This window comes from Taudactylus pleione, unplaced genomic scaffold, assembly GCF_031769625.1.
Source record: "Taudactylus pleione unplaced genomic scaffold, aTauple2 ptg000012l, whole genome shotgun sequence".
NCBI classification, from domain to species: Eukaryota; Metazoa; Chordata; class Amphibia; order Anura; family Myobatrachidae; genus Taudactylus; species Taudactylus pleione.
In genome coordinates, this window is record NW_028284415.1 from 2237021 (window position 1) to 2263824 (window position 26804).

General features: G+C 40.9%; 1 protein-coding gene across 2 annotated transcripts in view; it reads right to left on the reverse strand.

Annotated features, from left to right (window-relative positions):
• PRKCA (protein kinase C alpha) overlaps positions 1-26804 on the reverse strand; it is a 436189-nt gene that overhangs the window by 308402 nt on the left and 100983 nt on the right. For both annotated transcript variants that reach the window (XM_088468544.1, XM_088468543.1), the window contains exon 3: positions 7102-7184. In XM_088468544.1, the coding sequence (XP_088324670.1) occupies positions 7102-7184 (83 nt within the window). The remainder of the gene's footprint in view (positions 1-7101; positions 7185-26804) is intronic.

Sequence of the window (26804 nt, forward strand, 5' to 3'; positions counted from 1 at the left end):
TCCCACTCCCAATGCGGAAGCAGGGTATCGGCGCCCGCTTTACAGAAGACTTCGCTGAAAGAGAGATACTGGGTGGGTATTTGCGTAGTTGTTTCAATGCGGACCTCCTTGACAGGTTTAATTTGAGGAAGGCAGGATACATGACAAGCATCTCCCCAGGAAAGGATCTGCATGGTACCCCAGTCTATGTTGGGAGTATGCTTGCACAACCAGGGATATCCGAGAATAACTCAGTGAGAGGCTTTGGGAATGACTAAAAATTTGATTGCTTCCGTGTGGAGAGCCCCCACACGAATCTGCGCAGGTCAAGTACGAAGAGATACGGTCCCATTGGTAATTTGAGTACCATCCACGGCAGACAAGATGACTGTATGATCGAGAGGAAAGACGGGAATTCTAAATTTCCGGATGAGCTCAGCGGTGATGAAGTTCTTGGCAGCCCCTGAATCAAGGAGAGAGAGAACAATTTTAGACCCGTGCAATAATTCCAGAGTAATGGACAAGGCAGACTCAGCTTTAGATGGAGACGAAGACCTAACTCCCAACCTGGTGTCTCTGGCACTGGTTAGGAGCGGGAGTTTCCCGGACGGGTAGGACAGGCAGCGACTAGATGACCGGTCTCTCCGCAATAAATACAAAGGTTCTCCTGTCGGCGCCTCTGTCGCTCTTCAACCGTGAGACGAGCCCAGTTAATCTACATAGGTTCATCGCCTATTGGTTCAGGCGGAAGGGTGGCTGGAGTAGTGGTAGGCCGGAATCTGAAACTATCTCCCCTATTCTTTTCACTTGACATTCCCGATACCGTAGGTCCACTTTATTACAGAGAGAGCCAAGTTCGTTGAGAGTGGCAGGAAGGTCTCATGTGGCGAGGTCATCCTTTATTCGATCAGACAGCCCGCTCCAGAAAGCGGAAATCAGGGACTCCTTGTTCCATTTCAGCTCTGATGCCAGCGTCTGGAACTGAATAATATACTGGCTAACCGGGTGATTCCCTTGACGAAGACGCATAGTAATGTAAAATGAACATCGCATCGGTTTAGAAACCCTCGGCACAACTTAGGATTCCCATCAAATTTATTAGGCGTCGGGAGGTGCAGATGGGATGGTGCGGATGGAGCGGGAATGGTGGGAACTGCTGGCTGGTTCGTGGCGACAGGCATATTAACTGTAACCAGGGAGGCCTGCAAGGTGTCCTGACGAACAGACAATTCCTGTAGGTATTGAGCCATTTGCCGTTGTGAAGCTTCTAGTCCCTCTATAAGCGGCTGGCGATACCTTGGAGCAGGTCAGCCCTCAAATCCTGTCCACTAGCCAAATCCATTTGGCCAGTGTAAACTGTCACGGCTTGGCGTGGGCTTGGACCCGGAGTGGAGTCGGAAAGAGAATGAAGTCTCGCTTGTTGGAACTGGAAGTCAGCCAGTCTTAATGGGGTATGACTCATGAATGGAATAAGGTGATCTGGATGCACGTAGGGCGAGGTGTAGCTGGAGAGATGCAGACAGAACTCAGCGACCGGGATCGACCGAGTGTACAGCAGGTAGCAGGTATAGGAGGTGAACTAGCACGCAGGAGCTGGACTGGTACAAGGCTACGAGGTGGTTGCGCTGAGACACACTGGAACTGCGGCACGTAAGGAGCAAGGGAGCACAGAGAACTAGCTCACAGCATACGCTGTGATAGACGTTGAACTGGCAACTAAAGGACCTCTTGACAGCCCTTTAGTACCCTCAGGTAGTGCAGGATTGGCTGCTAGTACTCCTAGGTCATGCTGTGACCTGATTGGCTCCAACCAGACACCTGACCAGAAACCAAAATGGCGGAAACGCTGTCAGTTTCACCTGCTCTCACCTGCCTCCAGATGGACGCCCTCAGTCTGTGATGGCTCACTGTGCCCAGCGCCGCTCTCCAGGACCCTGCTCCCCCGCCGGAGGACCCGTGCCAGAGCACTCGGAGAGGTAAGACCCGCGATCCCGGCAACCTCTCAGCCCTGATTGTGACACAATGCCATGAGTGTGCACATTTCTGGATTACTCCAAACACAGCAATATGCACAATATCAAACTACGCTACTCACAAAACACAATACTGAACCACTCCAACCCCAGATCTGTGTGCATTACTTACTACTCCAATACCAGGATAATGTAAATTGCCAGAGTACATCAATCCTAGGACACATTACTGTACCACTCCAAACCAAGAACTATATGCACATTATTGGATCACTCCAGTCCTAGGAACTGCTCACACTGCCAAACTACACCATCCCCAGAATAAGCTAACCAATTCTACGCCTGTGCACATTAAAGACAATGCCATTCCCTGGACACACTAAAAACCACATTATTGAACTAGACCAATCCCAGTCTATGCAGAACATTACCAAACTCTACGTCCAGGACACATTACTGAACCACTCCACTGCCAGAACTGTTCACATTGATAGACTACCACATCACAGGAAGCATTAGCAGACCACAATTCCAGGTCTGTGTAGAATGCATCCACTTGCCTGGTGCGTAATTTGCGACCACACCAGGCTGTGTGTAACCTGACATGGTAAAAAACCACGTGACCAGTCAGAAATGCACAGTGGGCGGCTGCCGGAAGATAATCTTCCAGAAGCCACCAATGGCAGAAGGACCTCCCAGCCCCAGTGCATCCCTGCACCCTCCCCCAGTGCTGCCATGCTCACTGCTAATCGGGCAGCCCGGCAGCACCCCCCACCCAGCGGCTGCAGAGAGTAGATCCACCAGGGAAATGTAAATGACGCAGCCCTCCAATCAGGGGCGTATTTAAAGAGGAGGGAGCCTAAGTTTACTCACCATCCGGGGCTCCCTCCACTCTCTCCGGCGGCCGCAACGTACGACAAGTTCAATAGACTCCGTGGACTAGTCTGTGCCCGGAGTCTACTGCACATTTTCCCGGTGATTTCCCTCTGCACATGCGCAGAACGCCGGGAAAGTGGCCGCTGCGACCATTTTCCAGGTGTTGTGTAGTGCCTCTCCAGCCGAAGTGGGACTTCAGAGAGGTAAGTATTAGGAAGTATGGGTGCAGGGTGTGTGTGGTGTGGGAACCCCTGGACCCAGGGACCGTGTGCCCGGCACACCCTGCACTCATTATAGATACGCCCCTGCCTCCAGTGTATACCTGGTGGCTGCTCGGAGGAGCAGCAGCCAGGAAAATGTAAAGCTGTGATGTCGCGATGGTCCGGTCATCAATGGTCTAATATATCGATAACATTAATATTGATTTTGAACATATTGGTCAAGTGTTTAAAAAAATAGATAAAACAATCATAAAAAGAAACAAGCAGTTTTGGGGGAAAAATATTAGCCAGTGGTTATACAAACTACTGCAATCACAGGACTACATTATGCAGCATTTTTCCAGCCTACTAAAAAAAAAAACGCATGTGTGTGTACACATTACCAGATACCTCCAATGATGGGACTATGAACATTTCCAGACTACAGCAATCTCTAGCCTGTACACATTACTAGACACCAGTCCCGTGAATGTCCACATTACAAGAATCCCCCCGTTCCATAAGCGTTTACATTTCTAGACCACTTAATTCCTGGAACATTGCACATTGCTGGAAGAGTGAAGTGCCAAGACTGAAGTAATCTATATAGTAGTAAACCACTCCAGATTGTTAGAGCAATACAAATAGCCAAACACACTGCAGGCCAATAACGCAATACATTTTCTAGCAACTTGTTAAAAGAGCAATAATATGCTAATATATCCAAAAGAAGCATATTTAGCCAATAAAAACATTTTCAGAGGAAAATTTTGACCCAACAGTAACCAGATGAAATTTGTTAATAAAAGTATGACTTTACCCCACTGCCCATGCTTTGCAAATGTTTTACAGCTTTGTCAGATCAAACCTATTATGCATGTGAAGGTTAAAAACAAATGATAAAAAAACAAATCATTCAGACTGTAACGAGTGTGCCTCAGTTATATATTATCGTGATTGCACAGAACTGCAACAATTCTCCTGGCAACATAAAAATTGCTCTATTCCTAATCAAAAGTAAAAATAACCTGTAGAGACTTCAGTATAATGGCCAGTTTTCACCTGAACACCATTTACAGACATCATTGATTTCAAAAGAAACCAGACACAGGAGAGATGTGCTCTCTAATGACACTTTCAGACCAAACGGCAAAGTTTGTGCCAATTGCCTGGTTTTAGGTTGGCAGTAGGATTATAAATTCTGATAAAAAAAAAAAAAAGAACATTTGACATTAAATGCAGCATTTAAACTCAAGCTGCTATAATTTCTCATTGTACAATCAATATTAATACGGGTGCTTATTCCATTGTGTACAACTGCACTGCAATTACTTGTGGTGAGTAGCTGGATACAACAGTGATTCACTACAGTCAATACACTGGCCACATGTCTTCAGTATATTATAGGCCTGGCGAGCAATATCTACCATCTCATTAATCTGAGGTCAGCTCCTAACCACTGAGCCACTCAGATCCACTGGACAACTCATATATTCAGGAGCTAGATCAATACAGCCCGAGATGTATAAAAATGAACTGTAATCACAAAGGGGCCAATTTCAGCAATAATGTGAGAATGCTCAATGATTCTTCCCTGTAGATAAATACACTCCCATCTGTATCCATGACACAAATATAGCATGCATTATTTCAAGGTGAATCATAGTGTTAAAAAAGGGGAAATATATTAGATCTGGGAGTACTGTAATTTTTAGATATTTAAGCAAGAACGTTCACTGAACTACTTCGTTGTCTTAGTAAAATGAAACATCAGATATAGACACAATTGGCACACAAAAAGTCATGGGACATCAAGAAACACCATTAGATTTTATTAGATGCGGTAACAGCAGAACAAGTGGTGTGAGAGCTGCCAGTCCAGACAATGACGTAAACATGATTTAGGCCCCAGGCTTGACTGCTGTAAAGGACACTTCTTAATTAGAAAACCATCTCCTTTTCCCCAATAGATCATCTCCCCGGCTGAAAAATCAACCTCTTGGCGCTCATTGTACAGAAATTAATATTTTTTTATTTTTTCAGCTCCCACATAACCAGCCACAGGTCAATGATAACAAACCAAAGGCTTCAAGCAATTTGTTCAGTTTCTATGGTGTTTCTGACACATATCTGAGATTTTGGATATTCCAGCTAAAGAAACGGTGTGTGTTTGTCTCTGAAACAGCCTACTACTAGAGACACACACTCTGCCTTTACTATTGGTATGGGTTTTTAAAAAGAACAACAGATTGTAGGGTTAAGGTGACACTTGTATAAATTTAAAGAAATTGCCCCAAACGCCTTTAATGTACATAAATGTTGTACAACTTTATCCAAGCTCATAAGACCAGAAGACCAGTGGCCAATGTGATGCTGCAGCCAGCCGTGAGGGACAGAGGCCTCTTTATTGACAATGACATTGCTCTTGCCTGGACTAACCTACCTAAGAGCTGGTCATCCCTGGGTACAAGCAATTGATGCAATAGAGGGGGGTCCTATTATTATTGCTGTAGGGGCTCCTCTTGACATTGTTCCCTCTGCTTTTCCCCAAAAAATACTTATAGTTAAGTAGGGATTACCAACATTTGTTTGTCTTTTTTATTGCGGTACTAATGGTGGCCATTGTGCCTTTTGGGTGACAATTTGGTGCAAGGGTCTTTTTTAGATACTATTTCAAGGAGGATCCATAACCTTGAAGATTCTCAAGTTTGAAGTTCTGACTTGTTACATCCAGATGGTTTTTAGAGACTATCTAAAGAAGAAAGTCCTATATATTATTGCCAACACGTCAACTGATTCAACATACTGTATCTTCCTTTTTGAGGACTTATTTTGATTGACTGTTTATTTGTCTCTATAAATTTCTTGAAATTACTTATCATTACAGTAAATGTGTAGCGCACTCTTTCTTCCTTGTTCCAGAAAAATTGTTTAGAGGCTCTTCTAACAGGGGGCCTAAAAAGAGGTACAGCTTGTTTGAAAGAAATGTGTTACTAATTAGAAACAAGTGACAATCACGTTAAATCTTTAGTGCAAGTTAAGGGCATTTTCTGTAGAAAAACAGATCTATTAAAAAACTTTTCTGAAATAATAATTATTATCTTTATTAGCTATATTTCCAGAAATAATTTTTCATCATCAACATCTTTTCACATTCTATTATAGTTTCCAAACTAGTTTCAACCACCTCTTTACAGTATATTAATAGAAGAAACAACAAATCCAGAGTATTTGTTGGAAATGAACAGGAATCGTAAGACTGATCCGAGGAAGGCCAGGCAATGGAGAAAAATGCATATATTGTAGATAGAGCTACACAATTTCCATATAACAGTCAAGTGATGTTGACATATGTATGAATGTCTGTAAATAATGTCCTTATAGACCATACATTCTGGTATCAATGCTTTTTATCTGTGTGTTTTCAGTGTTCATTACGGAAACTTTTATTAAAAGGAATAATGCACTCCCCCTCTGTAAATTATTATGGATATTCACAAAATTTTGGGGGCCTACATAAAATATTATGGCCAAATAACGCTATAAAATCTTTATAATTTACAGTAGTGCATTATCTCATACGTTGTTAACCAGGTGCATCGGATGTCCCAGCTACAGTAAGCAGGCAGAACTAGCAGTTGTCACAAATCCTACATGCTAAACTTTGCACAACACTGCTCAGTACTGTTCTGATCTGTCCCAACACAGAACCAACTCACAGTCCAGGCACTCTGCATGGATGTATAGACAGCTCAACTAGTATGAATATAATTTTTTGAACACAGTATATTAACAGTAAATTACATGATGCTGGATTAAGGGAACTGTTTGGCAAACTAAAAACAAATGCTTATTAGAAAATGAAATGTTAAACGACTAATACAATCTAAGAGCTATGCAAGAACAGATAGGGGAATCCAACAGGGAATAATTAAAGCATTAGTGGTGGAAAGTTACAGACTTACTTCACCTGCTTCTATGAATAGTGTGGTATAAGGCAGTGGTCTACACACTCAAGTTAAATGAAAATACATCTTTAACATATATGACATTAGCTGCTGGACGGTACTTACATCTGTATCCGGTCCTTTGTCTGCTCCAGGGCAAGAAAAGGTAACAAACTCATGGCAACGCTTGTGGACCACAAAACAGCAAACTGGAAAGAGGAAACAAACAGAAGATGAAGATAATGTATTAGGCGGGGCATGGTATAATTTACATATTTTCAGGACCTGTCCTACCTTCCATATGAAAAACAAAACAATGCATAATTGAATGTATTAACAATTAAAAAAATTTTTAGAATACATGGAAAGTTCGCCTACACCAATATAATAGTACATCTTATGAAAAGAGCAATCACACAGGGGACACAATTTTGATATGATGTTACAAGGAAATAATTATTTTTAAACTGATTTGGAAGCTAGTTATGGAGCAACAAAATCATGCTAAACAAAAATTTCAAAGCCGTTTATCTAGTGAATCAATAGAGACTTTAGACATTGAATTGACTTCTACAAAAGCAAACATACAGTGAGCAACTTCTAAAAATGAAATGACAATGATGAACCAAAAAGTGTTCTGACATTTATAAATGCTATCCCACATTATCCCAGTATTTTTAAACATTTATTTTGTTTTTCATTTCAACGGCAAGTTTTGTACCCAGTATTGGACTGAAACAATGAACCACTAAGGGGAATGTAATGGTAAAGACCCATGAAATAGAGTATGTGCTAAAACAACATTTTGGTGCATTGCTGAAGGGGCGGGGTTAGCCACTAGAAGGCGTTTTAACTAGGCAAAAGGCAAACAGCACTTAGGCCAGTGAGGGTAACTCAATGTACGTCAAGGACCAACACATCAACCACACATTGCCATTTATATCAACAACAAGTAAAACAAAAATACAAATAGCCCCAAAACAAGTCTAACATTTTCACGACTAACATATCCAAAATGTACCCCCAATTGATATAAAATCCCCACACATGCCCTCAGACCCAAGTTTTCCGAAACATCCCTCGCATCCCATTAATTCCTCTACACATGACCATCCCCATTCCAGAAAGACCTTCCCACATGTCACACCATTCCAAATGACCTCCCAACATGTCCCCCCATTACAATCGTGTCTCCCCACATGTCTATCAGGCCTCCCCTCACAAACAGTATCAATAAGAGCTCCTCACATACCCTTCAGACAGAAGAGGAAGAGCCCACAGATCGGAATACACTGCACTCTTTTCTCTTACCACTGGTCACGCTACATGACCATGTAGTGTGCAGAAGGACACGTGAAGCAATAGCCAGCTGATGCCTTTTAATCAAATTCTCTTCTTTATAACAAATCTGAGAATAAATCAAAACAAGGGCACAGAGCTGGGGGACAAAAAGTGAAGGTTTGCTATTCTACTCGGAGCTTTGTGTATTAAATAGAAAACATCTTTAAACAAACGGTGCCTTTGGCCTCAGCTAGTCAAGTGCTGAACTACCGGACTTATATACTGTCAGGTCCATAAATATTGGGACATTGACAGAATTTTCATATTTTGGCCCCTATTCACCACCACAATGGTTTTGAAATGAAACAAACAAGATGTGATTTAACTGCAGACTTTCAGATTTAATTTGAGGGTAATTACATCCAAATCAGGTGAACGGTGTAGGAATTACAATGGTTTCTATATGTGCCTCCCACTTTTTAAGGGACCAAAAGTAATGGGACTATCAACTCAAAAGCTATTTCATGGACAGGTGTGAGCGATTTCCTCGTTATTTCATGATCAATTAAGCAGGTAAAAGGCCTGGAGTTGATTCTAGGTGTGACATTTGCATTTGGAATCAGTTGCTATCAACTCTCAATATGAGATCCAAAGAGCTGTCACTATCAGTGAAGCAAGCAATCTTTAGGCTGAAAAATCAAAACAACCATCAGAGAGATAGCAAAAACATTAGATGTGGCCAAATCAACTGTTTGGAACATTCTTAAAAAGAAAGAACGCACCGGAGAGCTCAGCAACACCAAAAGACCTGGAAGACCACAGAAAACAACTGTGGTGGATGACAGAAGAATTATTTCCCTGGTGAAGAAAAAACCCCTTCACAACAGTTGGCCAAATCAAGAACACTCTCCAGGAGGTAGGTGTATATGTGTCAAAGTCAACAATCAAGAGAAGACTTTACAAGAGTGAATGTAGAGGGTTCACCACAAGATGTAAACCATTGGTGAGCCACAAAAACAGGATTAGACCAGATTAGAGTTTGCCAAACATGTAAAAAAGCCATTACAGTTCTGGAACAACATCCTATGGACAGATGAGACAAAGATCAACTTGTACCAGAGTGATGGGAAGAGAAGAGAAGGAAAGGAACTGCTCATGATCCTCATCAGTGAAGCATGGTGATGGTAGTGTCATGGCGTGGGCATGTATGGCTGCCAATGGAACTGGTTCCCTTGTATTTATTGATGATGTGACTGCTGACAAAGCAGCAGAATGAATTCTGAAGTGTTTCGGGCTATATTATATGCTCATATTCAGTCAAATACTTAAGAACTCATTGGACGGCGCTTCACAGTGCAGATGGAGAATGACCCGAAGCATACTGCATAAGCAACCAAGGCATTTTTTAAGGCTAAAAAGTGGAATGTTATGCAATGGCCAAGTCAATCCCCTGACCTGAATCCGATTGAGCATGCATTTCACTTGATGAAGACAAAACTGAAGGGAAAATGCCCCAAGAACAAGCAGGAACTGAAGACATTTGCAGTAGAGGCCTGGCAGAGCATCACCAGGTATGAAATCCAGCGTCTGGTGATGTCTATGGTTCCAGACTTCAGGCTGTAATTGCCTGCAAAGGATTTGCAACAAAGTATTAAAAAGTGAAAGTTAGATTTAGGATTGTTTAGTTTGTCCCATTACTTTTGGCCCCTTAAAAAGTGGGAGGCACATATAGAAACCATTGTAATTTCTACACCGTTCACCTAATTTGGATCTGAAAGTCTGCAGTTAAATCACATCTTGTTTGTTTCATTTCAAAGCCATTGTGGTGGTGAATAGAGGCCAAAATATGAAAATTCTGTCAATGTCCCAATATTTATGGACCTGACTGTATATCTCCATATCCAATAGAATCACTCAGGATCGTAAACAAAAGATGATACACTTTTTGAGTTGAAGAATCCTTTGTTTACGATCCTGAGTGACATCCATTCTATTGGCTACATTTAATCTGTTGGGAGGTCTGTCTAAAAATTTGGTGAATGGTCTGATATATCCATATGCAACGCTTGTAACAAGGTCGCTCATGCGCGCTGACATGCATGGACATGTTTGGACCTGCCCACAGTCGGGGTTTGCCCGAGGCCGCCACTGCACTGCCATTGCATTCATTTCAACAGAGTGTCCCAAGCAGTGTGCGTCCAACAGCAGATCAATCAGAGCTAGGGACTGAACAGGGTCAGGTCTGAGGCAGACAGAGAGTGAGACAACCTCTAACACATGAAAATGCCCTGATGCAGACTCAGTAGCCAGGAAGGAGCCAGGGGAGGCAAGCTATCAGGAATAAACAAAACCATCAGAACACCATCAAATGATTTCCATTAGATAGTGGCAAAAATCGGACCACCACCAAGAAATGGTAAAAACATTTCCATCGGTACAACAGCAAAAAAAAAAAAAAAAATCAAATCGATGGTTAGTATCCATCAGATTCTGATGTCCATCCCTACGCTGAGCCTGCAGACGGACTCCGGCCACCACTCCTCCACCGGGAAGTGCTCCCTCTCCAGCATGATGTTCCACTCAGCCACATGCCCTCGGTGAACAGGAGGCGCCTCCAATGGAAGTTAGCGCTGTTTTCGGACAAGAGCACCACGGCGAAAAAGCTCAACAGGAAGACCAGGAAATACAGGGCACATTGTGCGAAGAGGACATTGCTCATCACCATGTTCAGCAGCTGGGGAGGGTGCGGAAATATGCACAATTGCCCCGGCCATGGGGACATGCTGCTGATAATGCTTATGGTGGCTGCAATACAAATCTCTCATCCATGATCCTCCCAGCACATCTTAGTGGTCGAGCCCCAGTAGGGGGAAGTTGTGGTGAAACTGGTGAGATGCAGGGGGCAGAAAGAGAAGCCAGGGCCTGTGGTGAAATATAGGATGCTGTGGTGAAATGCAGAGGGTAAGAAGCAGGAGGTTGCAGTGAGATGCAGGGGACTGTGGTGACATGGCGTAGGTTGTTATAAGATGCAGGGGGCTGTGGCAAGATTAAACTGCCCCTGTGCGAAGCCGGGGCGGATCTCTAGTGTGTATATATGTATATATATACATATATATATATATATATATATATATATATATATATATATATATATAAAAATCAGCTCTCCTTGCCCGATGCATTTTTTAAAACTTGTTTCAAAAATGATCCATGAGCCAGCAAATCGCAGACAGACAACGGATCCATTTATCACAATGCATTTTGCCAGGGCAGAATATATCATATTAAAATATGTGGCAGATGGCATTAAAAGAGTCTAATGAAGAAAACGCCTCTTTCTGTCTGTGAATCATCACCTCCTTACAGTGTTTACTGCCAAATACACTGTAATTAATAAAAGTGACACAGCAATGCTTAAAGTCCCTGTGCAAGAGACAGGCAGCTAGTCAGGCAGAAATTCTGCATAATGTTGTGTTGAAGTGATTATTTTGTATGACAGGTGCTTAGACGTTGTTAATAACTCCAGCCACATAGAACAATCCTACTCTGCGTGCAGCTCTTATCACAAAATGTCATTATTGCAGGTGAATATTGTTTTTGGGAGGCCGCTTAAATATAACAAAGAGTGGCTCCTGATGCGGTTTAAAAATCTGTGGAATGAGACAGATCCAGCCATAATTCCAGTAACAAGACAATATATAGAGGATTCCTTAAACTGTATGTAAAGTAGTGGGAAATTGAGTGTGCATTCTATCAGTTTAAAAATAAATATAGTATAGTTTTGCACACTGAAGCACTCATCTAGATAAATTTGTATTTTTAAGAGACCAGTTTGTTTTTCAGTCGGCACGGACATGAAATGGCTATTATTTATTTATTACCAGTTATTTATATAGCGCACACATATTCCGCAGCACATTACAGAGAATATTTGTCCATTCACATCAGTCCCTGCCCCAGTGGAGATTAGAATCTATGATCCCTACAAACGTACACGCACATATTTACACACTAGGGTTCATTATTTTAGTTGGGAGCCAATTAACCTACCAGTATATTTTTGGAGTGTGGGAGGAAACCAGACTACACGGAGGAAACCCACGCAAGCACAGGAAGAATATACAAAGTTAGGGCCGTGGTGGGAATCGAACCCACAACCTCAGCTCTGTGAGACAATAATGATAACCGTTACACAGTCTATGCTGCTATGAAGTCCTATTTGATTTATATAATTATTACTTTCTAATATTAGTTATAACAAAGGGGCAGCTACCTCATTGCACTAATGCTAGAAGCGAAGGGGTCCAATGCACTTGATTGAACTCTAGTTTATTGCATTGTTATGAATGACACTTCATTCCTATTCCAAGCAGATGATGAGTTTCCTCAGTCAATGAAAAACTCTGCCTGGGGACAGCTGATAAAATCAATGTGTATGTAACCCGTACAGGAAAAATATTATGTGCTGTCACACCTCAGAGCACACTAATTCTCTCATTCCAGCGTACTGTTACAGATTAATGGAGGAGTTTATTGCTTATTGTGGCTCCCATGATGAATTTAAATTAGACTCGGGAAACCCTACCTAGTAATTATATATATATAATATAATATATATATATAATATATCTCTCTCTCTCTATATATATATATCTCTCTCTGGGTCTTTATATATGATTGAAGTGGAATTTAGAAGTAGAAAGTTAATGTATTTGATAGCATTACAGTTAAAACAGTAGAAGAACCACTTCAACCATTGTATATACAAAGAAATTTACCGTAGAGAAACAAAGATCGAAATAAAATGTAAACTAGACACATTGGAAATAATTGATACTTCAGATGGCTTTTTATGCAGCTCTAACAGTTAACGTAAGTAAAGAGCAGCAATATTTTTATCACAACAGTATTACTGCTGAAAAGTTATATTACAGTGAATAGAAAATGAAGGTGAGAGATCACATTAAATGTGATCACCATAAATTGATACACAATGAGCAAAATGTTCAATATTGTTACACAAAATATTTTCATACTGCATTAGAGTGCAAAACGGTTTGAACATTTCACTAGACAGAGGAACGTATTACTAGATAATGTGTAACTTTATTCTCTTGTTTTAGGTCAGTTCATGCTTAGGGCTAGAATCTGAATGGTTGCTACGGGCAACATCTCCACTTCTAAAAACTCTTACAGTCCATGTCTTAGGAGCCTATATGCATGAAACACAACTGTGGTTCTCAAATCTATTCTCAAGTATGCGTGACAGTCCAGGTGCTGAAGATATTGCTGTGTAAAAAGAGCTAAAATCAATAAGGTAGTTCATGCTATGGTGGCCTTCATTTACTGATTTGCAACTTTTACTAAACATTTTACTTCTTTTTAGCTTCCGTGTGCATTTTCCGGCAAGTGCAAGGCAACGGGCATATTTCAAATATAGGTAAGGCAACCTGGCATCCAACTCACCCAGCATTGTTGGAAAATGTAAAGCAACTATCACGGAAACTGGACTGGCTTAAACAAAAAATAAAAGAACAAAAGAAAGAAAGAAAGTGAGGCAAACTACAGATGTGTCCTTACACATCTTTGTTGCAGTCGCGCCAAAAAGCCCCTCTCGGTGCACCAGGTCCTTTGAGACTCTGCTAGCACCGGGTGTCATTTTTGTGCCCTTTATTGCCGAAAATGCATCTAAGTAGCAATGCGATGGGACCAGGACACACCAGCAGACTGTGCAGATTAATTTGTTATTGACACTTGTATATCTGTGTGTGTCTGAGACTCTGAATCTGTATATGAAGTAGGGATGTGCAGGCTCGGATAGGTTCGAGTTTGCACGTGGAGTTCGGATTTTTCCCTCCAAAAAAACGGAACTCAGAACGAGGCAAAACGTCATCTTACATGGACGAACATCATCATTCCTGGACAAAAGACCAGGAATGATGATGTTCGTCCATGTAAGATGACGTTTTGCCTCGTTCTGAGTTCCGTTTTTTTGGAGGGAAAAATCCGAACTCCACGTGCAAACTCGAACCTATCCGAGCCTGCACATCCCTAATATGAAGTGCTACAATGTAGTGAGCGCAGCTTTTTCCATTTCAAGTTCAGTTGTGCTTCATATACAGACTCCGATGCACACAGATATACAAGTGTCACATATGAAATTAATCAGCACAATCTGCTGATACGTCCAGGTCGCATTACATTACGACTGGGGCATGTTTTTTCCTACTGAAAATGTGTCCGACACTAGCTGGGTCGAATGGGACCTGGTGGCTCACTCACACCAGGCAAGTTGTGCTGCATGACGTATTGAGGCTAGATGTATGAGGACACATCTGTGTCTGGGGAAAGTTGTTCTACCTTCTGTTGGAGCAGTAGAGGATCTTTTGGATGTGGATATCAAAGTCCCTGCAGACTTTGCTTTCTTTGTAAATCTGCTAATCAGCCACCGGGACTTCATACCCATTCCGCTGAAAATACTGGGGGTTTTTTTGTAATCTTTTCATAGTTGATTAGCCGGTTGATTCCGAACTCAAAGCAGTACAGGGTACCCTCAGTTGGCACATAAGGTATCTTAAGTTAACCAGACAATTTTATAAGAGTAAGCAAAAAGGTGTAGGTGCTGTAACTGAGTTTAAGTGAACCAATAAACAAACTAATTTGCTAAAATGATTCAAGTTAATTTTTTCACACCCTTATACAGGGTGCAGCTGTCCTTGGTACTGCCGCTTGTCTCCTCTGTGAAATGTTATTGACAATTACATTACGTTTATGGAAAGAGTCAATATTTGCAATGTGGACCCTTCTTTTTCAAGACCTCTGCAATTCGCGCTGGCATGCTGTCAATCAACTTCTGAGCCACATACTGACTGACGGCCGCCCATTCTTGCCTAATCAATGCTTGGAGTTCATCAGAGTTTGTGGGTTTTTGTTTGTCCACCTGTCTCTTGAGGATTGATCACAAGTTCTCAATGGGATTAAAGATCTGGGGAGTTTCCTGGCCATGGACCCAAAATTTTGATGTTTTGTTCCCCAAGCCACTTAGTTATCACTTTTGCCTTATGGCAAGGTGCTCCATCATGCTGGAAAAGGCATTGTTCATCACCAAAGTGTTCTTGAATGGTTGGGAGAAGTTGCTCTTGGAGGATGTTTTGGTACCATTCTTTATTCATGGCTGTGTTCTTAGGCAAAATTGTGAGTGAGCCCACTCCCTTGGCTGAGAAGCAACCCCACACATGAATGGTCTCAGGATGCTTTACTGTTGGCATGACACAGGACTGATGGTAGCGCTCACCCCTTTCCTTCTCCGGACAAGCGTTTTTCCAGATGCCCCAAAAAATCTTCAAGTGGATTCATCAGAGAAAATAACTTTACCCCAGTTCTCAGCAGTCCAATTCCTGTACCGTTTGCAGAATATCAGTCTGTCCCAGATGTTTTTCCTGGAAAGAAGTGGCTTCTTTGCTGCCCTTCTTGACACCAGGCCTCCCTCCAACAGTCTTTGCCTCACTGTGCGTGAAGAGGCACTCACACCTGCCTGCTGCCATTCCTGAGCAAGCTCTGCACTGGTGGTGCCCTGATCCCGAAGCTGAATAAACTTTAGGAGACTGCCCTGGCACTTCTTCACAACTATTGAACCTCTCCCCTTGAAGTTCTTGAAGATCCGATAAATGGTTGATTTAGGTGCAATCTTACTAGCAACAGTATCCTTGCCTGTGAAGCCCCTTTTGTGCAAAGCAATGATGACTGCACGTGTTTCCTTGCAGGTAACCATGGTTAACAGAGGAAGAACAATGATTTCAAGCTCCACCTTCCTTTTAAAGCTTCCAGTCTGTTATTCTAACTCAATCAGCATGACATAGTGATCTCCAGCCTTGTCCTCGTCAACACGCTCACCTGTGTTAACGAGAGAACCACTGACATGATGTCAGCTGGTCCTTTTGTAGCAGGGCTGAAATGCATTGAAAATTTTGTTTTTGGGATTAAGTTCATTGTCATTGCAAAGAGGGACTTAATTGCAATTCATCTGATCCCTCTTCATGATATTCTGGAGTATATGCAAATTGCCATCATAAAAACTGAAGCAGCAGACTTTGTGAAAACAAATACTTGTGTCATTGTCAAAACTTTTGGCCATGACTGTATACAGGTCAGTATAAACTTCTTTAAATCTAGGTCTAGCAGAAGCAATTTAGATAATGTCATGGGTGTGTTAAGCACAGACCTATGGAACTGTCCTGCAGGGACAGATGGCAGCAACTGCTGTATGAAATGGCCTCTGAGGGAAAAAAGGCAATATATAATGAATTACAGGGAAATGAACTGAGCCGCATTTTCCTAATCAGCCGAGGCCTGACTGGACACAAATCTCATGATCATCCACATGTCATCAGATTTACAGCACATGGAACATCTGCAAGTAGGCATGACTTTATACAACTGTTGCATGACGTACCTTGTACATGAGACCCTGTAATACTCATTTATTCCAAGAATCACTATAATCTATCTGGAATATGCAAATATTAAAGTGTAAATTTGTCCCCGAGTGAGAAAACAATCAAATACCATAAACAATACCATGCATTGGTGGATTGAAGATTAAATATATCTTTAAGGATTGTACAGACACTATTTTATATACATGTTAGCTCAATTAAATGTCCTTCATTTTTGTTACTGTTGTTTTCCTACTACAGTCTCCAATACTTCTCTTTGTGATCTTACACAGTTGTGGTCATCTTATGACCATCTTACTGATCATGCCGAGAAAGTTTGCTGCCAACAAACGAGAGTAACCGCTGCTCACTAGACCCTATGAAAGACACCTAGCGAACCCCAATCAGTGAAAGAGAGGGAATTAATAACTTCACATTTAGGGCCGGATTCAATTAGCCGCAATAAAATGAAAACTTAACACCAAAGTTTTTGCACTATTTGCCATTTTTGATGCGATATTTTCGCCCCTTTCGGCAATGCACGCTCCCGTTTTTCACCCTATCCTATTACAAAAGACACGAAAACTTATACGTGCGAAAACTGCGCATGACTAAACCAGCAAAAAGTACAGCACATTTTGGGGAAATCAGTCTGTACCCCATAAAAAGCCTAACTGTAATAGGAAAGCAATATAGAAGTGTATTAATAGCCCTAATAAAATTATTTGGGGCTCTTAAATTGTGTCAAATGGTTGTTAAATGCATATTTGCATAAGTGTTGAAAAATGATAAAAAGCAATATTGTTTTAGAGAAAATCATTGCTGTAGTTAAATTGGGGATACATTAAAATGGGTGCTAGTATATTTTTGTGCATATAAAGTGCAGTTTAAAAAAAAAAACAGACCTGCAACCCTAAAAACAACTGTCCCATCCATACAGCCCCCCAAAGTAACTTACCCAGTACAACACTTTTTACATTTTCACCCCAAAAATGTCATGTCATTATTGGGGGGAATTAAGCTAAGTAAAAATGTATTTTTGCCTAATTAGTCTTTAGGGAGGGGGGAGGGGGGCGCTATGGGGGTGTGGGGGGGTCCAATGGGTTCTGAACCAAGTTCCTAAATTTTTAGCCAAAAATAGGGATTTTGTAAATTTTTCACCTGCTCCGAGATGGTGAAAACTTTTTGTCGTTTTTACCCTCTATGGAGTTTGCGCACGTGCGATAACTCTGGGAATAGGATTGCATGATACGAATTTAAGTGCAAAAAATTTGCACATGTTAAAACTTAATCGCAAAATGTCGGCTTTTCGCGTGTGATTGAATTCCCCCCTTTATGTTATCGTACATACTTCAGCAAACATAACAGTTTACTTAAAGGGACACTAGGGCACTAGGGGGCATATTTACTAAAGTGCGGGTTTTTAGAAGTGGAATGTTGCCCAGAGCAACCAGAGTCTACTTAACATCTATCTAGAAGCTTCTATAAGATTATAGCTACAATCTGACTGGTTGCTATGTACAATATCTCCACTTTGAAAAACCCACACTTAAGTAAATATACTCCTAAGCTTCAACTGTACAGGAAAGTAAATGTTAAAATGTTGTATTTATGTTTGGGTAACTTTGGATGAAGCTGTTCATTCTGCATCTTTTACTTTACCTATATAAATGTTAAATAATAAAACAAACGGAATTGTGCAAATATATTTGTAGATAGTAATGAGCAGTATGAAAAAAGCAGTATTCTTCTTACAGCCAACAAGTACAAGTGAGAGGTGACTATACAGTAATTATAACAGTATTATGGCACATTCCATAGCATTGCCGTGTGAATTGGATTACACTCCAGACAAGTTTACATGACTTTACAAGACAATTGGGTGTATGCTCACACATCTGTATACGTGTCTACAGCATGAACACAGTCCGTCTATCTGGGCTGAGAGTGGAGATAATGTATAGATCTGCTAAGCACATGACTTGGAATTTCTCTTTCCAATTGTTCAATATGCGTAATGTGCAGGCGTGTGTCTATAGGTAAGTGTCCCAATGTGACATTATACTGATTAGTGCTCTATACACAGAAAGCCTTGCCAAGCTCTAGGAGTATGACATATGCTATCTAGCAAAGGAATGCTTCAAACATTTCATCCAGATTTCACTTCTCTCACACGTAACATATCTACAGAACCACCGCTACATTTGCTGGGCAACAATCCTATTCATGTTCCATGTAAAGACATGAAGCCAGTGAGAGGGAGTCATCTTTGAGAACAACTTTTTTATAAGGAGCCTAAGTAAAGTATTCACATTGCACCTCTTATCTTGTCAAACAAAGAGCAAACAGCTAATAAAGATAGCTTGAAAAAAAATACCTGCACTACAGAGTTTGGGATTTTCAGAAGACTATTAAAACGTTGAGCAGAGTCTCTGTGACATATACTGTTACAATGTCCACTGGATGGAGCCAGAAACTGAACCTCAGAGTACTAGCATTTCCCAGCTAATGCCAGAATCATTTCTGTAGTGTAATGGAGTGTTACTGCACAGTGACATCAGTGGGGAAAGAACAGTCTCCATAACCTCTGACATTTTAAATCCAATTTAAATTCACCCCAGTCACAGAATTCAACACAGAGATACAGACACTACATACAGTCAGGTGCATAAATATTGGGACATTGACAGAATTTTAATATTTTGACCTCTATTCACCACCACAATGGCTTTGAAAGGAAAAAACAAGATGTGCTTTAACTACAGACTTTCAGATTTCATTTGAGGGTAATTACATCCAAATCAGGTGAACGGTGTAGGAATTACAATGGTTTCTATATGTGCCTCCCACTTTTTAAGGGGCCAAAAGTAATGGGACAAACTAAACAATCCTAAATCTTTCACTTTTTAATACTTTGTTGCAAATCCTTTGCAGGCAATTAAGCCTGAAGTCTGGAACGCATAGACATCACCAGACGCTGGGTTTCATCCCTGGTGATGCTCTGCCAGGCCTCTACTGCAAATGTCTTCAGTTCCTGCTTGTTCTTGGGGCATTTTCCCTTCAGTTTTGTCTTCATCAAGTGAAATGCATGCTCAATCTGATTCAGGTCAGGGGATTGACTTGGCCATTGCATAACATTCCACTTTTTAGCCTTAAAAAGCTGGTTGCTTTTGCAGTATGCTTTGGGTCATTGCCCATCTGCACTGTGAAGCGCTGTCCAATGAGTTCTGAAGCATTTGACTGAATATGAGCATATAATATTGCCCGAAACACTTCAGAATTCATACTGCTGCTTTTGTCAGCAGTCACATCATCAATAAATACAAGAGAACCAGTTCCACTGGCAGCCATACATGCCCACGCCATGACACTACCACCACCATGCTTCACTGATGAGGTGGTATGTTTTGGATCATGAGCAGTTCCTTTCCTTCTCCATACTCTTCTCTTCCCATCACTCTGGTACAAGTTGATCTTTGTCTCATCTGTCAATAGGATGTTGTTCCAGAACTGTAATGGCTTTTTTAGATTTTGTTTGGCAAACTCTAATCTGGTCTTCCTGTTTTTGTGGCTCACAAATGGTTTACATCTTGTGGTGAACCCTCTATATTCACTCTTGTGAAGTCTTCTCTTGATTGTTGACTTTGACACATGTACACCTACCTCCTGGAGAGTGCTCTTGATTTGGCCAACTGTTGTGAAGGGGTTTTTCTTCACCAGGGAAATAATTCTTCTGTCATCCACCACAGTTGTTTTTCCGTGGTCTTCCGGGACTTTTGGTGTTGCTGAGCTCTCCGGTGCATTCTTTCTTTTTAAGAATGTTCCAAACAGTTGATTTGGCCACATCTAATGTTTTTGCTATCTCTCTGATGGGTTTGTTTTGATTTTTCAGCCTAATGATGGCTTGCTTCACTGATAGTGACAGCTCTTTGGATCTCATATTGAGAGTCGACAGCAACTGATTCCAAATGCAAATGTCACACCTAGAATCAACTCCAGACCTTTTACCTGCTTAATTGATCCACACCTGTCCATGAAATAGCTTTTGAGTTGATAGTCCCATTACTTTTGGCCCCTTAAAAAGTGGGAGGCACATATAGAAACCGTTGTAATTCCTACACCATTCACCTGATTTGTATGTAATTACCCTCAAATTAAATCTGAAAGTCTTCAGTTAAAGCACATCTTGTTTGTTTCAATTCAAAGCCATTGTGGTGGTGAATAGAGGCCAAAATCTGAAAATTCTGTCAATGTCCCAATATTTATGCACCTGACTGTATATAGCATGCAGACATGGGCCTGAGAGGTGTCACTGGTTCAGCTTTGAAGGAGCTCAGGGGGTTCCCAAAAATCATTCCCATGGTACAAGACAAAAAGATCAAACATATAGAAAGTGAGTAGAAGCACAGCAATCTGCAGATCTGATATTTGTTTTTCTGCTGTCTGGACAGAAGGAAAAAATTGCCAGTCTCATTTCATTTTCATTTCTCATTTCAGTCATTACACATGAAAATTCTAAAGAAGACAATTTCTGTATAAATATTTTTTCACAGGTAGAGCATTTATTTGGCGGAAAAATGGAAGAAATATATATTTTTCGTCAGCCAAAATTCTAAAAGTAGAAAATGGAAAATTAGGAAAGAACAAAATAAAATGTTTGCATGATTCTTAACCAAACTACAAAAACGCAAACAGCACTGCACAAAACATTTATCCATAACAAAAGTTGGTTCTCCAAAGTTTAATTGTAAAACAAACAAAAAAAAGTGTATTTTTTAAATTTTTGCTTTGTTTAACCCTTACACTAAGCTGCTACTATAAGTTACAGCGTTGTATTGGAGACACTTGAGGGCTCATTTCCCAAGAGTGCAACATAAAAGTCTATGGTGCTTATCTCACCATCGTAAAGCGAGGTCCACCTTTATGCCACCCCCCCCTGCTTACAGGCCCACACTATTACCCAAGTATATGCCAAGGAGATCCTGCAGCCTGGCTACTAGGATTTGGGGATTTACCGGGTGTATGTGCATGCAAAATGCCAAGTGTCAGTGGCTGTAACGCAGTGTTTAGCATGCAGATACACCTGCACTCGCTCACAGAACATAGGCATGCTGCATATCATTTTAATCAGCAGAAGCTGCTTGTGTTATCTATTAGCATCGCATTTGAAGGAAAAAAGATGCACGAAAAGATGCTCGGCGCTACAGTCACGCGGAGCCCCCGCGTTATGTGTAGCGCATGGAGGATAGATGTATGTGGACACATCTGTAGGTTAAAGGTGGAGAGAATTAGGTGAGACACTTAACCCCATGTGTTGCTCCTTCTGTACCCCATGATTAGTGCATGACACACATGACAGATAGTATGGGGTCATATTACATGCATTAGATAGGACCCCATACCCAGCAACTTAGTCACAGGAATTAGGAAATCATGGCACAGGTATGATATGCACACATATCTGATCTATGTATCCAGCAGTTGCAATGTGTCGGGTATATATCTATTTATTTATTTTTTAACAACTATAATTTGACCCTTTTGAAGTTGTGATTTGAAAGTACTTCTGGCTTTGGAGGTGTTCACTTGCTATATGGATCATATTATTGTTTTAAGTATTCTATGCTCAAAATAAATTTCAACCAAGTTGGTATGATTTTTTTTCTCATATTTGCCAATCAAATATTCTCTAATGCGCCAGTTCACTGTGACAACCCTTTGCAATGTTTGTAACTATTTAACTTTGTCAAACACTTTTTTCGATAATTCAAACTAACAAAATGGCCAAAATTACCAAGCATGTCAGCAAGTACTGCAGACAGGTCAGTCTTCTGTGGGGGGCTGGGGCAATTATGTATGTTTTATTTTTTTGATGTGTGGGCAAATGTGTTTTAATGTTTTCTGTAGAGGCCAATCAATGTGTAGGGTCCAATGTGTTTTGTTTTTCTGTGGAGGCCAACATGTATTTCTTTCCTCTGGGGGCCCTGTGCAGTGTTTTTCATCTGCACATGTCCGAGTTGAACCGGGCATGTCTCCCAATGGTGTTCCTACAATGTTGCAATACAGATTCAGATGCATGCACCAGGGTATGTATTAGAAATGTGCTGGGCGGTTACAGGGGGTTGGCTAACCAGATGTAGATGTAACGTAGATGTAACGTTGATGAAATAAATCTAAAACAGTGCACAGTTAAAACCACCATGCAGCACAAATGATGTAAAAATACGTGTACATCCACACATACATTAAAATTACACAATAGAAGACTCCACAACAAGAAGGCGCTCAGTTTCACTGAGATGATAATTTAGATAATGTGTTAACCACTGAGCGCCTTCTTGTTGTGGAGTTTTTTCTTCTATTACGGGCATGTTGATGAAAAAGACACTGAATTTCTCACATTGGAGGCCATACGGATGATCTGCACCTAGCATAGGGCTGGTGAAAGTTTCAATAGTGTGACCGAAGGTGGTATCTAAAGACGCACAAAACATGATTGCAGCATCTGTAACAGTGAAAGCGGTCATCTCAGTCCTTGCATATTAGGACACAAGGATGTAGAACTGGGAAGGGCTTTGTAGTGGCATTAGCATAAAGTCAGAGACGCAACTGCAGCAAAAGATTAAAAAAAAAAGGTAGCAACGGTGTCCAAATCAGAATCAGACCCTATGAGGAGAAATCCCACCCCTCTTCGACAGACCCCACCCCCATTAGGGCTGCTTCCAAAAATTTCCTGGGCTGGTTTTACATTCCAATCCACCACTGGCTAATCATGTAACAATTATGGCAAGATATCTTTGCTAACAAGTTTGTTGTATTAGAATGCAACTACAAATTAAAGTAAAAATTGGGTGTGAACACTTTGAACGTTTAGGGTTTAACTTTTAATTTTTCATAAAGTGGCACTAGCAGGGAGGACATGTGCTTGACATTGCTGCACTAGATTGTACTGATAAAGGTGCAGCAGATGAAAAGCGCATGCAAAAATACATCTTGAGGATATCTCTAAAGTGAGTATTAATTTTCAGCCATTTTCCAAAAACATATATTAAAAGGGGCTCATAGTGCGAAAGGAGGGTGTGTTCCACCGTGCACAATAACACTTTTAGGTCTAGTGTTACTGTATGTAAAGCTAATAACTGCTGACACATCAGCTGCAATTTGAACTACACAACACTAGAGCTAATAACGTTGATGTCTGGAAATTTCAACCTCCTCCTGCATTTGTAAAGGAACCTCCTCATAACCACATCCATCAGAAATGTCACCAGGTTTTCTACTTACCTCATTGCATTTTTAAATATGTGCATACTGCACCAATGTAGTGTAGTCATAAAATAACTAACGCGCCTTCATAAAATAGTGGCAGCCATTTTGGCTAATGAACCAACATTTAAGAGAATACAGCTTACAAATTTGCTAGGAATGATTGCCTGATGACTACTGCAGATGAAAGGCCTAAATAAGGTCAACATTGCTTAATAGGTGCATTCTTATGAATATTGAGTTGACACAGTTTAGTCATTAGTTCCTAGAGAATTTGTAGGCTGTAAATTCATGACTCTGCTGGACGTTCTTCAAGCTGTATGTTGAAGAAATTCCCGGATCTGTTTGCTGTAAATATTCTAGGGACATTTGTTTGTCATAACTTCCTGTACTAAAACCTGGAGAACATATAATATTCTATAAAGCCATTATCTCAGTGGATCAGTTGGTATACATTAATCATAATAGACAGGCTTGTTGACCAAACAGAATCATGGTTTTGCCTTGGAAATCTGCATAGTTCAAAATGATAGATCAGAAATCTCTATAGCATTACAGCCTTGTTATGACATGACAGCCAATGATGGCAATTACACACTAGACAGAAGATAAAACAGAAACATATTTAAAAGGTCAATTCGCTCCAGGAGCCTGAAGGTAATGTGTTGGAAAATAAGGTCCACCAGTAGGACTAGTTGCTGAGGAAGTTTAATTAAAATTGGTGGTGCAACAATTATGACCCCCCACCCCCCCCCCCTCCACCCCCTTGCCTGGAGAACGAGATGTTCCTAAACATTGTTTCTAGTGGATTAAACAAAGAACACTCCACTCCATTTCACATCAAGCATGAATGGTCACTACTACCATCTGCGCATTGCCTGTACAACAAGGTAGATGGAAATTATATTTATACTTTACTGGAGCAGCTTACCCATCTCTACAGTAAGCAGCATAATTGTTAGAAAGAAAAGGAAGGATTTTATATATATTAAGTTGTTGAGGACACTGCATAGCAGATTAAACCCTCAAATCTATATAACATCTAACCTCCTAAAGAGGTTAAAGGGGAAAGTTGTCTTAAGGTAGTTTCTTTTAATAGGACAGGTGTCATAAATTAGTCCACCAAAGTGATTTAAAGGACTCACGGAACAGATTTATAAATTTGGGCTTCCATAGAAAACTTTGTTTGCGGAATACAGATCATTCTTCTCATATAGAGTAACTTTTACCTATGACCATTTTGATAAATACATTTAACAAATTCTAGAATATTAAGAGGGCAATACTAATATTCCATTTGGATCTAATATGTTTTGAATTGCATATATATTATATGCTATCTAAACACATGATAACTTAATGAGAAGGATGTTTTGCCTTGTTTTCAGATGTACACTTGGCGGCAAACCAGAGTTGCTCAAAGCTGCTTTTAAGTATGCATTTGATTGCCATTTATTAGCCATCCTCCTACAAATAATTTTCTCCTTTTTAACAGCTCTATGGCATGTCCTGTGACTGTGGTTGCCATGGTAGCCAGAGAAATAAATTATGAATAGCAGCACTCAGTAATGAGTAGCGCAAAACCGAAGAGATTATTCACTTAACTTTTACTTTACAACTGTTGCTGTTGTATTATAACACGTATAGTGAGTGAAACTGTGGTAAAGCTGCTAGGATAAAATACAATCTAAAAGATTTAGTTACAAAACCTTATAATAATGTACCAAAATGTTATGTTTATTTTTTTATGTCAAATGCACAGCTATATAATAAGCGAGAAAGTGTGTGTCTGTCTGTTCGTCCTTTATGCATGGCCAGAGTTTTGTATCTACTGTAGCTACACCAAATTTGGAATGGTGGTGTAGTTTGACCAGGATTAGGTTTCTACCTAGGTTTGAACTTCATCAGGGTCATACAATCCCATGAAACCGAGACACTCTTAAATTACACAGGTTCTGGGGCTGAGGGTCTGGCTTCATACACACATTGTCACACTCTGGCAGGCTCATGAGCAGCTCAGCACTCAAATTTAGACAGCATAATCAATCCACAATCCTTGATCCTGGCAAAGCTTAGCATATGGAGATTATAAACAGCAGGGAAGCTTGATCACAGCCACACAGTGCCACTGCGATGGGCCCTCTACTGTCCAGGAAAGGGACTCAAGTCCCAGCATTTTCCCCCTGAAGGCAGCCTGATAAATTGAGAATCTGTGCATGAGCCTGCATGCATTCCGGCAGCAAACTGTCAGTGATTGAGAGTTTGCTGCCACTTCTGGCCGGGGAGCAAGCGGTGACAGCCTCCATTTCCCAAAATGGTGGCGTGACAGAGATTTCCTGGCCTCTTTTGCTCATCAACGGCAGCTGGCTTGCATGAACCCATGGTCACTCAGCCAAACGAAGGGATCGCAGATAATCCGCTACTTGGCTGCAGCTCGAAGCATTACCATATAGCTATCGCAGCTGCTAAAATGTTAGCAGCTGTGATAGCATATCTATCCGCAGCTGAAACACCCCCTCTGTTCTGCAGTGATTTCTGAAACTGAAGTGATTTTGGAAGCTATACTGATTTCTGTTCTGTAAGTCAGTCTGCTTCTGATATACCGCATTCCAAACAGTATGAAAATACGCCTGTCTGCACTGTCATTTATTTGTCTTTGCTTTTACCTTGCATAACTATGCAAATTACTATGTAAAAAAATGAAGGTTGCAGGTGTTGTTTAGGGTCCAGTTTTCAACCCGAGCAACGCCGGGTATCCCAGCTAGTAATATATAAGAAGTGTTACATTTCGCGGAAATTTTATGATTATCTAAACTCTGCATTATTAGGTCTACCATTCATAAACCT